The 15,666-nt window shown below is 41.2% G+C and overlaps 2 protein-coding genes across 3 annotated transcripts in view; one reads left to right on the top strand and one right to left on the bottom strand.

Moving 5' to 3' along the window:
• HSPBAP1 (HSPB1 associated protein 1) overlaps window positions 1–8,298 on the bottom strand; it is a 58,396-nt gene extending 50,098 nt beyond the window's left edge. The window contains exons 1-2 of one of the 2 annotated variants that reach the window (XM_057306511.1): window positions 7,188–7,258; window positions 5,979–6,150 (exon numbers count right to left, since the gene is read on the bottom strand). Coding sequence is in view for 1 of the 2 variants with exons in the window: in XM_026494860.4 (XP_026350645.1) it covers window positions 7,188–7,251 (64 nt within the window). In the remaining variant the exon portion in view is untranslated. Of the gene's footprint in view, window positions 1–5,978; window positions 6,151–7,187 lie in introns of both variants that reach the window. The other variant, XM_026494860.4, reaches the window with a different exon arrangement.
• A 316-nt stretch (window positions 8,299–8,614) lies between these two features.
• SLC49A4 (solute carrier family 49 member 4) overlaps window positions 8,615–15,666 on the top strand; it is a 78,155-nt gene continuing 71,103 nt past the window's right edge. Inside the window, exon 1 of the mRNA XM_026494872.4 lies at window positions 8,615–9,073. Within this exon, the coding sequence (XP_026350657.1) occupies window positions 8,734–9,073 (340 nt within the window). The 5' untranslated portion in view covers window positions 8,615–8,733. The remainder of the gene's footprint in view (window positions 9,074–15,666) is intronic.

Below are 15,666 nucleotides of genomic sequence, written 5' to 3'. Positions count from 1 at the left end.
CTTCAGAATTCCACTAGGAAAATTTTCTGTATTTCAAAATAAAATGGCTATTTTATCTAACTGTTCATCAAAAAAATTCAACAGCAGTCTTAAAAAGATATTTGCACACTCATATGCATAGCCACACATTTATAACAGCCAAAAGATGGAAGCAACCCAAACGTCCACTGACGTCATACAATGGAATATCATTCAGCCTTAAAAAGGAAGGAAATCCTATCATATGCTACAACATGAATGAATCCTGAAGACATTAGCTAAGTGAAAAAAAGCCAGCCACAAAAAGACACATACTGTATTATTCCACTTGCATGAGGTATCTAAAATAGTTGAATTCATAGAAACAAAGTAGGATGGCAGTAAGAGGGGCTGAGGGGAGAGAGAAAAGAAGAGTTGTTTACTGAGTAGAGTTTCAGATTTACAAGATGAAAAAGTTCTAGAAATCTGTTTCACAACGTGCATATACTTAACACTACTGAATTGTACTCTTAAAAATGGTGAAGATAATACATTTTATGTTATTTGGTTTTCACTACAGTTAAAAAAATTCAACAGTATAGTTCTGTTATTTGTCCTTATCAAATATAAAGTATTTAGCTACACATGAATTATATATATGCTCTAGCATGGAAATTGTTTACATAGGCTTTTGCTTTTCTTTAAACTCAACTGCCTCCTTGTGCCTTTTTTTTTTTTAATCAGAAAAAAAAAATGACAGAGTACGGCATCTCCAACTGAGGAGGAGTAAATCCGGTCACGTAGGAATGTCAGCACTATACGAAACTCAAGTCCCTACAACTCTGGAATGAGGTTTTTCCTTGGGAATGTCAATGTTAAAACAGCCAGTTATTTTACCACCAAAATGTGCTTATTTGGGAAGAGCAGGGGAATTACAATTCAGGACAAGCAAACTGACTTTAGGAGGGAATGGGGAAGTTCTGAACAAAAGTTCATTGGCAAAAACAAGAGTTGGAGGTTGTGGCGATTTCTCATTGGCTGCAAGGGGCGGTTAGTACATTGTTGCTGGGGCAGGGAGGGATCTTCCTTCTTTCAAAAGCAGGAGATAAATTCCTATTTGAAAAGGGTCCTCCCTTATCAAGTTACTTCATATCTGCCTACTTCATGCTGGTGATACAGGTTGCCACGAGTGGTATCTGCATGAGAGGTCCCCTTTAAGGATTTCCCTATTCATTTTAAATGTTTACTCATTTCAAGGAAGACTGGAAGAAGAGTTACTTTAAGTATATTCTTCTCTTCATCGAGACATAAACCTGGCTACAATTAAAACTATCAGAGCCCAAGAGAAAGAAATACAACCTCAATCTGAGGGTGGAATCAGATTCAAAGAATTGCACTTTCAATTTCACTGAAAAGCTTCAAACAATGTGTGATCCTCTAAAATCTCAGAATTTAAGTTGATTCTTAACAATAAACAGTTTCATGTTGGTTGGTTGGTTTTTAAGAATTTATTTTAGAGTAGTTCTAGGTTTATAACAAAATTGAAAAGGTACAGATTTCCCATATATCCCCTTCCCTCATATGCATAGGCTCCCCATTATCAACATCATTCACCAGAATGGTACATTTTTTTTTTTAAACCAGGATAAACCTGAATTGACACATCATAATCACCCAAAGTCCACAGTTTATCTTAGGGTTCAGTGTTAGCGTCATACACTCTATGGATTTAGACCAAAATATAATGACATATATCCATCATTATATCATACAGAGTATTTCATTGCCCTAAAAATCCTCTGTGCTCTGGCTACTGATCACAAGCTGAGCCGAAATCAAGAGTTGGATGCTCAACGGACTGAGGCACCCAGGTGCCAGGGAAACAGAGCACCTTTACTAAATAATAAAATATTATGAACTTTAAGCTGTAATAGCAGTAACATGGTTCTTTATTTTGCATTTTTAAGGTCCCTTTTCTTTTCTGTTTTTTTATAAGTACATTTTTTAAAAAAGATTTTATTTATTTATCTGAGAGGGAGAGGGAGCGAGAGAACAGGGGGAGGAGCAGAAGGAGAGGGAGAAGTAGATTCCCTGCTGAGCAGGAAGCCCCCACATGGGGCTCAATTCCAGGACCCTGGGATCATGACCTGAGCCAAAGGCAGACGCTTAACCGACTGAGCCACCCAGGCGCCCTTGGTCCACTTTATTTTGAAATAAGGATTCTAATGCATCTAAAGGATTATCAATATGATCATGTTCTGCTTTTAATAAATTTCAAGCTGTTACTTCAAACAAAAAATATCACATCCTTGAAGGCAAGATGATTACTTTTCTATCTCTAGAGCTTAGCACAATGTTTGGCATAAACTGATGCTAAATGAATGTTTTCTGAATACACACTTCATTTTTACCTATGTATCTAAAATATTAAAAGTTTTATTAAAACTAACCACTTGTTTTCTCTACTTCTGAGCTCTTGAGCACAATCAGAAACAGTTTCAAAACAAAAGGATCCACAAGTTGTGGAACAAAGATCCACAATTTCACCATCACCTCCACTGGGTCCCTTTCCTGCTCCCAGCACGTTAGTTATCAGTGGTTGATTCCTATCACCCTTGCCCCTACAGCAACCATTCTAAAGCTTCTTCACTCTCAAATCCTTAATACCTCTCTCCACTTCCTCACTCTTTGAGGTGTTAGTGTCATACACTCTATGGCCTTGCTCTATTTTTCTTAGAAAACTGAAACCCTCTTCTTCACTTCAACACTTCTGGTTGACCCTGCTCTTGCTTGGTTTTTTAAAGGACACAATCTTCCTTCTTTTCACCCGCATTCTCTGCTACCAGTTCTACTCTATAGGAACCAGTCTGTCTCCTCACCTTCCTCCCTGCCCTCTGGACCTTGTATGACTCAGGCTTTTCTCTGCTCACTTCTACTGCTAGCCTTGCCTGCCAGAAACGACCTCTTTCATTCATTTCCATATTCAAACTATACCAAACTTTCAAATTATTCTAGGAAGTACAAACCAATCCAACTTGCATTAGATCTTTCTTCTCTCAGCCCCGAAGCACTGAAGGTGTGTAAGATTTACTTCCCAATTAATTTCCTCCTGCTTGTGGATATGTCTTACACTACAACTCTCTTTATCTGCATCTTTCCCCCTCAAACTGTAATTTACAAGCTATTTTAAGGCAAGGGCTGTCTTCTACCTCACTGTATGAAATAGTCTTCTGTTTATAATATACATTACAATATTTTTTGATAATAGAATGGTAATAAGTTTGCTCAAAAATTAACTTCCCTATGACTCCCACAATATTCATCATTATCCTGAATACACTGACCCTTTTACATCGTGTATTTAATGTACGCACTTTTTTTACCCTTTGTTCACATAAGTTTTATGTAATTTAAAGCAAAGCCTTCTCTTCTGGTAGGATTTTGTCTATTTAATTTACTTTGTAATGGTAATAAGCAGTCACCCAAACTGTTGATTCTGGAGAGGAGGACAGTTTAAAATGTGGTTGAAAGTTCCATAGATAGGATACTGAGAATCTAATACGAAAATACAAAGTCACCTGCAAAAATGTGTATGTATGCTACATTTTTCAGGGGAGCAAATCCATATTTTCATCAGATTTTTTTCTTTCCTTAGGACTTCAAGATCAAGAATCACCAGTTTCCTCTGGGGCACCTGGGTAGCTCAGTCAGGTTAAGTGTCCAACCCTTGATTTTGGATCAGGTCATGATCTCAGGGTCATGATCTCAGGGTTGTGAGCTGGAGCCCTGCATGGGGCTCTGTGCTGGGCATGGAGCCTGCTTAAGATTCTCTCTCTCCTTCTCCCTCTACCCTGCACCCATGCTTGTGCTCTCAATCACTCTTAAAAAAAAAAATAAAAAAGATTCACCAGTTACTTCAAAAAGTTAAATATAGGGGTGCCTGGGTGGCTCAGTCGTTAAGCGTCTGCCTTCGGCTCAGGGTGTGATCCCAGCATTCCTGGATTGAGTTCCACATCAAGCTCCTCCGCTGGGAGCTTGCTTCTTCCTCTCCCACACCCCCTGCTTGTGTTCCCTCTCTCGCTGGCCGTCTCTCTCTCTGTCAAATAAATAAATTAAATTAAATAAAAAAACAAACAAAAACAAAAAGTTAAATATGGAATCATCTTATGGCCTAGCAATTCCAATTTTAGATATATGCCCAAGAAAACTGAAAACATATATTAACACAAAAATGTGTATATGAATGTTCACAGCAGCATTATTCATAATAGCCAAAAAGTGAAAACAACCCAAATGCCATCAACTGATAAATGGATAAGCAAATGAGGTATTATCATACCATGGGATATTACCAGGCCATAAGAAGGAATGAAGTATTGATAAATGCTAAAACACAGATGAACCTTGAAAATATTATGCACTGTGAAAGAAGACAGACACAAAAGCCCCATATTGTACGATTCCATTTATATGGAACATCCAGAATAAGCAAATATCTGCAGAGACAGAGAGTAGATTAGTGACTGCCAGAGGCTGGGGAGAGGGTCTAATTGGGAGTGACTACTGACGGATACCAGGTTTCTCATTGTGATGAAAATGTTCTGGAATTGTAGTGGTAACGGCTGCACAACTTTGTGAACATACTAAAAACCAGTGAATTGTATGCGTTAAAAGGGTGACTACATGGAAAGTGAATACTAAATCTAAAAAAACCCCTCGTCTTAATCAGCTGCATGCTTGATATCTTTTGCATCATCTTTCCATACCTATGCATTCACACATTACTCCCAACCACCTCCTTTTCTTCAGGTTCCTAATCTCCATGTAGTTTCTCAGGCTGGAAAATTCCAGAGCTCTCCCTGATTTCTTTTCTCTCAGTTTCAACATCCATCAGTCACCAATGCCAGGCCTTTTTATTAATAATAAAAATGGTCGCCACTCTTGAATGTTTTTCCTGCTAGACACTGTGCTAGATGATTCACAATTATCTTTAACTCTTACAATAATCATGCATTTAACAGAGGACAAAACTGAGGCTTACAGGGTAAGTACCTGTTCTTTCGTCTTTCTCCCTCCCATCTATCCCCCATCCTTCAGGCATTGATCCTCCTGACGTCAAATCTGATCGTGTTACTCCCTTACCTAAAGCTCTTTAAAGGCCTCCTACTGTCGTAAAGTCCAGACTCCTTAACTTGGTATAAGGTGCCCTTCACGATCCCACTTCCCTCACCACTTCTAATACCAGCTTCTTCAGGTTCCTGGACCATGACATGCTCTTTTTCCTCCTGCCTTTGGACTTGGCACAGAGTTCCTTTATTCATTCACTCAACAAATATGTTCTAAGTGTCCATTATGTGCCCGGGCATTGTACTTGCTGCTTGGGCACTGTGGTGAACAGAACAGATATAGGTTCTGCCCTAAAGGTACTTAAGTACATGTGGAGGAAACAATAATAATCAAGTAATTTCCGACTGCAGTAAGTGAAATGAAGGAAGCAGGAACATAAATGGTTAGGAGTCAGGGGAAAACGAAAATGACTGTTTTAGATAGGTTGGTCTGGTAAGAACTCAGGTGGTGACATACTCTGAAAGCTGAAGATTAAGAAGCCCACTATGTGAAAAGTAGACAAGAGGAGGGGGAAGTGAGTGACAAAAGAGGCTCCTGGAGACATCAGCAGAGCCCAGACCAAGGATTTCTGTAGGTCATGGTTAAAAGTTTGGATTTTATTCTAAGTGCAGTGGAATTCACTGAAGAATTTTAAGCAAGGGAGTGTCACTTTTTTGCTGAACGGAGAAGGGATTGGAGGGGCACAAGATAAAAGACAGGGTCACATGCTGAGGATACGGCAATGGTTTAGGTGAGAAATGTGGATTTGCACAAGGGTCTGATAGTGAAGGAGGGAAAAAGTAGACAAATTAGATGCAGAACTGACCTGACTTGTAAAGTCACCCATTGAAAGTGAGAAAGAGATGAAGAGAGGATATAGTTTGGGGAATTGTCATTGGAGGAAGTAAGCTTACCACAGAAACAGAATCAGAGGATCTCAGGCCCATGCTGGCTCAATATTCAAGAGGTTGATCATTTTCATTTTATACTGTCATCAATTTGCCCAGGGCTTTTTCTAGCAAAATTCAGCCATATAAGTGCAGGTGCAAAGAGGACAAAAGGTTGGGTTCATCAAGAGTATGAGTTCTGCCAGAAAAATAAAAGACAGGGAGGGACAAAGGAACGGTGCATCTTCAGGGGAGAGATCATGATAAAATAGAACATGCATTATAAACTTGATAAGGGGGTTCAGATGGACAGAAAAGATAAGAATCAATGGATGGGAGGTATAAAGTTCAAGAATTGTATCCTTGGGGTACATAAGGTTGTTTATAAAGAAAAGAGACTGTGGTGAGACAGGAGGAAGTTATAATTGTTTCTTCCGCTCAGATTGGTCATTTCCCGCTCTAGGCAAACATGACTATTTGATCTCCAACGACAGCCATCCTGTTTTTCTGCTCCCTGTCTTCCCACAACTCCCCAGCACTACCACCTAAGTTTGTCATGATCTCATTCAATCTTAAAAGAACCACCTCCATCTACTTCTTCCCTGAAGCATTTATGTTTTCCCCACAGGGATCTCTCCTCCTGGTGACAGCCCTCACCCCGTGTGTACTGCTGGTATTATTCATGTTACAAGGTATTAATCATTCTTTTCCTTTCCACGCCCCTTTACTCAATTGAAAAAAGGCATTATTATAAACAATCAAAAGTCTCTAGATCCCCAGTAGCAGTACCCAGAACTGCGCCAGGAACAGAGCACTCAATAAATGCTAACAGAGATCTCTGGCACAGGGGCCACCCAACCTCACTGGTTATCTAAGGCGGGACTCCACCAAAATCTAACAAAAGCTCATAATCTCTGCTCATAAAAGACCCAGATACTTCCATTTATCTCAAGAGTGGGCTTCACTTTCACAAATTTAATTTTAATCCATTCAAACCACCCTCATGCGTGAATCAGCCCTGGCAGAATGTGGGGATACAGAGCCTGCACGATGACTGGAAATCTGGATGCCCCAATTTGAAAAAGCCACCTTCCCTAAAAATAAAAAATTTCTTCAGTTTAATGCAGTGCCGGAGAGACGTGAAATAAGAGCTAGATCAAACGGCCATATGAAAGGTGCCAGAGATTGAGCTGGCACCGGGTTGTACTCGTGGTCTGACTTCAGCCTGGCGCCTACCTTCCACCTCTCCAGCTCCAGCTGCAGGGGCCTTTTCGGTGGTCGCCCCCGGGGTTGCTGCCATGGCTAGCTCAACCCCCACCCCAAAGCGGAGTGGAGTGGCAGCCGGTTCAGGGGACCGCCAAAACCCGAGCTCTGGAGTCGCACGGCAGGAAGGAGCCGCGGTAGCGATTCCAAGGATCCCCCGGAAGCACCACTCACTAGGCAGTCACGTGACGGGCGCTGGGCGGGGCCACGCAGGTTTGTTTTGGTTCCCCGGTTGTTGCAAAGTCAGCACGTGGTCTCGGCTGTAGCGCTTTTTATCTTCCCCAGACGTTTAGCTGCCTTCCATTGTCGTCTTTTTTAGTCAGGTCCTACATATCTGCCTTGCCGCTTTCCTACACCCAACATTATTGGAGTTTTGGGGGATGGTTTGCATTTCTGTGGGCTCCGGGCAGTGGAATGGGACTCTGCCTCCGCTTACACTGCAGCCGCTCTTACCAGGAGAGCCCACGCTTCTCTTCCACCTCTCTTGCCCTTTTGGCAGTAACGTGACTCCATCTGGTTTTTGTGGCTTCTGGGGAATACGAACTTCAGGCAAATGTCCTTTAATTGCGATCTCCGTGACTCATTTCCCGACCCACACAAGCCAAATCGCTTGACCTAGGGTTTCAAGGACACTAACCGACAGCTGTCAGGCTTCTGGGTTTGTATAATGAAATAACCGGCTGCTTGATCAAGAGATCAACAACCCCGACCCTTCTCACTTACCTTTCGTCTGGTCAAAATTGTAATAACTGGAGATAGATCTAAGTCATTAGGGACAGAAATCTCTTAATCAACATATCTTTTTGCTAGCCTATTAATGACAGGCAACAGGTAAAAAGATATCTATTTCTTTTTTATATACATATGAATGTAATTAGCTAGTTTATAATCTCATTGGTTAAGACAAAAGTTAGCTGATAAAACCAGGCAGTACTTACTGTCTGTAAAAAATAAATTATTTTCAAGGGGCAAATCCAACAGCTCAATCTTATCCTATCTCCCCCTTTAATTTCTAAAGTTAGAAATCAAAAATAATAATAATAAATCCAATATAGAAGCAAGCAATAGCTTAAGTGACCGGAGGTATCCGAGTTGTTTATTGGACACGTGATGTAAACTTAGGCACTTCCTCCTGCAATCCCAGGTTCCTTGCTCAACCTCCCCTAAACACAGCCTTTCTGGGAGTTTCCTTTTCCCGGGCTCAGCCGCGCTCCTCCCGCCTTTTTATTCCTGCCTCAGGGACGGGGGTCTCCACGCCCTCTCCCGCCTCAGTTTCCTCTCCAGTACCCGCGAGGGGGCTGCCCCAGTGAGGTACCCCAGCCTCCTCCCAGCCCGAGGCACCTGCCCCGCCTTCCAGCCCCGGGCCGGTTAGCGCGGCGCAGGCGCACCGGGCGCGGCCCTAAGGCCGAGGGCGACCACAGCAGCTTCTGCCTCTGCCTCCTGCGGCCGCATCCGCGCGGGGCTGGTCGGCGGCCACCCGGACGGTGCTGGGCAGGGGCCCCGCGGGCCGCGCGTCGCCATGGGCGCGGGCTGGAGCAGCGAGGAGGAGCGGCAGCCACTGCTGGGCCCCGGGCTCGGGCCTGCGCCGGGGGCCGTCTGGAGAAGCCGGGAGGCGGCGGCGGCGCTGCCCGCGGCGGCCCCGGGTCCCGGGCGGGTGTACGGGCGCCGCTGGCTGGTGCTGCTGCTCTTCTCGCTGCTGGGCTTCGCGCAGGGCCTGGTCTGGAACACCTGGGGCCCTATCCAGAACTCGGCGCGCCAGGCCTATGGCTTCTCCAGCTGGGACATCGCGCTGCTCGTGCTGTGGGGACCCATCGGCTTCCTGCCCTGCTTCGCGTTCATGTGGCTCCTGGATAAGAGAGGTGAGGGGGTCCGGGCAGCGCAGGCAGGCGCGGTCACTCCCGGGGGAGCCAGAGCCCGGGCCGTCGCCGCCCTCGGCTTCGTCTTAAGGGTTATGTGAGGTGACCGACTGTTGCTGGTATCCCATTCCTGACCAGGAACCCTCTGTCCCCAAAGCGACAAATACGGGGAGGCTTCTTTGCCCATACTGTATTTATGTTTACATCAAGGCCCATTATGCAACAGCAGAGATTAAGTGATCATGGTTTTGCACAATGTGGACATCAGAGCATTCCCGTGCACGTGCTATGTTTTTTACACCTGACCAAAAATGACTGATGCTTTGACTTCAAAGGGATTTGGAGGTGTTGAGGATGAAAGGTCAGAAAATAGACTGATGATGCCCAGATATAAGGAAGTATTGAGTTGGCTTTGCATAATAGATGACTCCAGCCCAGGGTTTTTGGGAAAATCCAATCTGAATGCTTTGATTTCTCTAAAATGGTGCACGGCAGCTTTAAAGTGTGTGTTTGTGACTAGGTGGTTATGTCAGTTGAGATTTATGACTCTCAGATAAAGTGTGGCAGATGAATGTAGACTCTCTGAGGAATACTCTGGACAGACATCTCACTTTACTACTTGCCAGTGTGATTCTGTGAGGAGAAAAAAGAGGTCAAACAACTGAATGATAAGGCATTGAATTATACCACACAGGTATGGGTAAATGATTCACGATCACTGTGATGTAGCTGCTGAAAAAGGAGGACAGTTTTAGGCATAGAAGTAGAGTGTCAAACAGAAGTAGTTTGATACACTCAAGCATTGGGTCCGAGCATTAATTTTAAGAAGACCATTGACAAACTGGAGCACTTTGAAAGTCGTGTGACAAGAATAATGATGTAAAAATCACAATGTGTAAGATTAAGGGAACTGGGTGTGTCAACATTTACAAAGAAACTTGAGGCAGAATATAAAATATGTGAAGATCAAGTAAAAGAGGAATTAGACTCACTGTGTGGAGTTGTAGAAGGAAGAACTAAATTGAGTGAAGCTACAAAAGGATGTAACTCAAAGCAATAAAGGAAGAACCTTCTAAGAACAAAAAGGTGTCCAGCCCTGGAAGGTGTGTCTTGACTGGCATAGAACTTCCAGATAGAGTAAGTACTTTTGCAGAGGATTTGTGCTAGATGCTGAGGAAGGTTTCTTGTACTGAGTGAAGTTTTATTCCCCCCACCCCCCAATTTTTAAAAAGATTTATTTATTTATTTATTTATTTATTTGAGATAGAGTGAGCGAGCGAACGAGAGAGAGAGCATGAGCAGGGGAGAGGAGGAGGGAGAGGGAGAAGCAGACTCCATGCTAGCTGCATCCCAGGACCCTGGGATCATGACCTGAGCCGAAGGTAGATGCTTAACCAACTGAGCCACCCAGGCGCCCCCTGAATGGAGGTTTTCTTTGTTTTGTTTGTTTGTTTGTTTGTTTGCTTTTCAACTGAATTATAGATTGTATTTGGATTTCCCAGTTTTTCAGCTAACGTCTTTTTTTTTTTTTTTCCTCTTCCAGGATTCAGTCTAGGGTCCCAAATTGCATTTAGTTACCATTTCTCCTTAATCTCCTCCAATCTATGACAATTCCTTTGTCATTCCTTACAAGGTTGGCTAAATTTAGGGGAAAATGTTATTTTGTTGTTTCTTTTTATTTATGTTTTTGTCAGGAGCATTTTCCAATATCATTTTCTAAATTGAACCAAACTTGTTTTTATGGTAGAAGAATGTTAATTTTTGCCTTTTTTATTATAATTGTATGAACTATCTGTGGCTAGATAAATTCACTTTATAAAATAAGTTACTTTAGGAATTATTTCAATAGTTCCTGTAACCACATGGGAAATCAATTTTATATTTGCCATTGGTTGAAGCAATAAAAAATAAACGAAAAATTCTTTTTTAGGAAGTGATTTTCCTTTTCAGTAGGAGAAAGCTAATATACTTGCATATGTTGGCTGTCCTGCTGCAGATGTCCTATATACATACATAGAAAGTAAGTTCTGGCATTCTTGGGTACTAAAATACCTTGCTCCCTAGAGGGTAGATAGTTGTCTGGCCTTCCTGCTGCCACAGGTCCCAGCCAGCTTATCATAGAAGACCGGTTATCTTCCAAAGATGGGTTTGCCAAGAGCAAGTGAGCCCTAGCAGCCAAGTGAAGAAAGTTTCAAGGAGATAGTACCTAAATGTGTGCTAAGTACTGAGAAGATAGACTTCACAGAGCCTGTATTCTAATGAGGAGATCTAGGCAACAAACAAAATTAAATATTTAGTATGTCAGATGATGATAAATGCTATGGAGGAATATAAAGCAAGGCAAGAGAGAAAGAGAGGAGGTCAGTGTTGGAGAATGGAATGCTTGAAATTGAGATTATGCCATGGATGCAATCATAGTAAAGATAAGGTCAGAGTATAAAGAAGAGAACAGACTACTGAGGTATAGGGTAGAGAACATGATCATGGATGAAGAAGTCGGGACTGAGAGGCAGGGATATTGAGATGATCATCTAGTGGATCTTGAAATCACCAGATTTAAGAAAAAGTACTGTCATAAGGAGGAATAATGAGCCAAGACATTTGCAAATGGTGAGGGTGAATGCCCTGGAGACAGGTTTGGTAGGCTCTAGACAACTGCAGCAAGGAGTTTTGAGTATTAGAATTAGATATATATATTAGATCAAAGGTTGTTCTGGCCATGATGGAATATTAGGAACTGGATTTATCCTTCAATTTTCAACTAAAAACAAAAAAAATTAAAGTATAATGAAACAGTTTTCAGACATTTGACAACAGGCAGGGCAGGGTGGTGATCCCTATGAATGCTTCAGCCTACTGACTTCAGAGAATTTCTAGGTATCAGTGTAGAGATGGGAAGCTCAGACTGAGTGCTGCAGTTTCCCTAGGTTGAGGAGACAGTTGAGAATTGCAAGAGGCCAACTTAGCTAGAATTCTTAGGGTGGAGTACCAGAGAGGAATAAAGCTTTACAGAAAGTTCTAGATCTACAGGGAGTTTCTCTTGAATCTTCAGCTGATAACTGATCAGCGGATACATGTGAGGAAACTACCAAATGCTGGAAAAAGGACCAGCAAAAAAGAACAGGCAGAACAATTCCCAGAGTTCACACAAGGCTTGGAATAGTTCACATTCCCAAGGCTAGAAAGGGAAAAGCTCAAAATGCGTAAGAGCTTGGGTTGAATACTCATAGGGGCATTGCCTCAGTAATAAAGACAAAAGAACCCTAGGCTAAAGAATGCTCTGGTTTCACCTAATAAAGCTTAAAAGTATGCCTCAGAAAGATCAAAAGTAACTCAGCTATATCTTACAATATCGTTCACCAATATTTAAAGAAGTGCCAAAAAAAAAAATCCATCATCCAACAAGGTAAAATTCAGAATTCCTGACATCAAAATAAAAATTTATCAAGCATGCAAAGAAGCAGGAAAATACAACCCATAAAGAGGAGAAAAAACAATGAATAGAAACAGATCCCAAAATGGCACAAATGGTAAATTGAGTAAGCAGGAACATCAAAACAACTACTTTATTCTATATTTGTTCAAGAAAATAGAAGAAAGCATGAACATGTTAAGGAGAGACACAGGAAACATAAAAAGACCAACATTAAATTTCTATAGATGGAAATGCAATCTGACCAAAAAAAAAAAAAAAAGATGTACTGGACAGGATTTAATAGCAGGTTAGACATTGCAGAAGGAAAGATTAGTGAACTTGAAGACGGCGATAAGTACTATCCAAAATAGAAGAGAGGGGGGCAAAAAAGACTAATAAGAAAAAAACCAAAAACTCCACCAGCATCAGTGAACGGTGGGACAGTTTTAAGTGACCTAATATACATGTAATTAGGGTTCTAGAAGAAGAGAAAAGTAAGGGAAGGGCATAGAGCATGATGAAGGAGGGCCCCCAAAATTGAAGAAATAATGGCAGAAAAATTCTGTCTCTATAAACCCACAATTCTAAGAAACACAAGAATCCTAGCAGAAGAAACATGAAGAAAACTACACTGAAGCACATCATAATCATGTTGCTTAAAACCAGAAAAAATCTTAAAAGCATCAAGAAAAGAGACTGGGGAACTTGAGAAAGGAGAGAGTGACAGTGATCTGGAAGTGCTGGGGAAGCAGTGTCATGAGGGGAGAGGTTTTGGTGGGATTAAGAAAGTAAAGAGAACACTTGGAGAAGGGCTTGAGAATATAGGGATTCCACTGATTCACTGACTGTCAGCCTTCCGGAAGGCGCAGTGGAAAGGTTTCAGGAGTTGGGGAGGCTGTAGAGATGAGTTCAGATTAGGGGATATATGAAGCCATATTTGTATAGGGATGACCTGTGAATCTTGGATCTCTCATTACTGATGTAGACAGGAAAACAGGCACAATATGATTGTTCCTGATGGTCCCCAAAGCAGTTTGAGGTGGCAAGCCTATGGCTTTTGGGGATAGTGAGACTGGAGGTCTCCTCACCAAGAACAAACAGAGCTCGTCTTCTCTCCAGTTGATGGAAGTATGGAGCCTGAGAACACTCTTACCAGATGAGCTTTCTGGCTATAATTAATTTCCCATGCATCCACTATGGATGTGCGTGTGTGTTCCGATGAACTTTGCGTCCTGATTTTTTAGGCACAGCTGTTGTAGAGATGCCATTCTTGTACCAAATATGTTCCCAGCAAAAGGAGTCCATGGGAAGGAAACTTCCTGCAGCGTCTGTGCCATATTTGAATAGAATTTATTTTTATTTTCAATCATGTTTGGTTTTCTGAAATTGTTCTAATGCCTTTCATCGGTTGGGTTTTGCACTCACATCCTAGTACTGTAATCACTTGGAATCTATTTATTTACATAAAAGTACTAGATGTCTCATAGGCTTATTTTCTGGTGTCCTCATATCTTTCCTTCCCAAAGTCAGTTGATGTTATTTTGATTACATGAAATTATAGAGTCCTGTCTTGTCAAGATTCAAGTGAGATAAAGAAAACATTTTATTCGGAATTGAGCATCATCTGGGGTGGATTAAGTAATACTTGGCAACAATTAAAAATAAGCAAGAAATCTACAAGCTGTACCTGTGAGGTTGCTTTAATAATCAGCTTTCACAACTTCTTTATTATGAAATGTATATATTTAGCTGTTATATTATCGTCTTTTTAATAAAAACTATAATTGAGTAGAAAAGTGTGCCAACCTTTAGCAGTAATAATAGGAAACTGGGTTATTTGGACTCTGTGGTCATAAACAATGCCTCCCTGCTTACTTGGTGGCTGCTTACCTTAATTACAAACCAAATACTTAGGAAAAAAATAAGTATCGTGTAAAAGTTAAAACCTTATAGTCCCAAATCTGTAACATTTTAATCAGTATCTCATAGGACACCCCATATAGCCTTATAAGAACAACATTTTGCAAGTTTAGCATATTTATGACCATGAATTTACTTTTTATTAATTACATTCTATTTCCCATGGCTATAATGTGGGTTTAAAATTTGCATTCTGTTAGTAGAAGCAGTAAATGAGCAGTATGTATGCATTACTTCTTACTGAGAAGCACAATTTTCGATGATATTCCTTCTGCCAAATTGTATTAATCATATTCAAATCATACAAGAATATTATAATGCTAACTCTGTTCATATCACAAATTATCCTCAATGTGGCATGTGTGTGCCTGATCCAGATCTCAAGTTTATTTTCCTTACTATGTTTAATCTGCATAATTACAGTTTTGTTGACTTTCAATTTCCTTGGTTAAGAAACAAAATTCAGCTGATTAAAGATCTTACTGGCTTTATTCAATGATTCTTGAATCGGGCAGGATCTCATCTAGCATATAGAAAGGAGTTCCAAGGGCTGTGCAAAATGAAAGACTTTTACAAGCAGAAGGGAGTGGGAACAAGGAAGTTACGGTAGCAAAAAGTGGATTGCTTGTGGCAGGGTCATTTTCCTTTAGAGGATAGGAGGGGGTCTAGCAGGCAGATTACCTCACTAGCACTGACTGACTAGGTTAGTGTTCCATTTCTGGGAGAACCAAAACTGTCATTAAGTCAGGGCAGTTTGGTGACATGAGGCTTAGCATGAGCAACTCCATTTTGGGCCTGTTGTCTTGTTTTTAACATCTTCAAGCAGAAAAGCCCTTTGAAAACCAAAATACTTAACTATCTCCCCTCTGTCAAAAAAAAGAAAGCCCTGGAAAAAAAAGAAAAATTTGGATTAAAAAATTTGCCTTCAGTCTGTTCACCATGAATGGTTTCAAGGAGGCATTGAATTTGGGAGAAATTGGAAGAAGTGTTGCCACTTTTCCCACATGCTCAGTATGAGCCACCTGTGTGATGTGGCTGCCACAAATAGGTGGCATTAGTTCAGTAGTAACAGAAGTGTAGCATTACAGCAGTAGGAATTTATAATCCCATTATATTACTATAGCTACAATATTGTGTCTATTTTTGATTACCTTATTTTAATATTTTTATATTCTCTTTTACCTTGTTATCCATGTGACCTACCCTTGGCACACATTTTTTAAATAACTTTATTTGGGATAGAAAGGAAAAAGCTGTTTGG

This window comes from Ursus arctos, unplaced genomic scaffold (assembly GCF_023065955.2).
Source record: "Ursus arctos isolate Adak ecotype North America unplaced genomic scaffold, UrsArc2.0 scaffold_4, whole genome shotgun sequence".
In the NCBI taxonomy this organism is placed as follows: domain Eukaryota; kingdom Metazoa; phylum Chordata; class Mammalia; order Carnivora; family Ursidae; genus Ursus; species Ursus arctos.
This window is presented reverse-complemented; position numbering and strand designations above follow the sequence as displayed.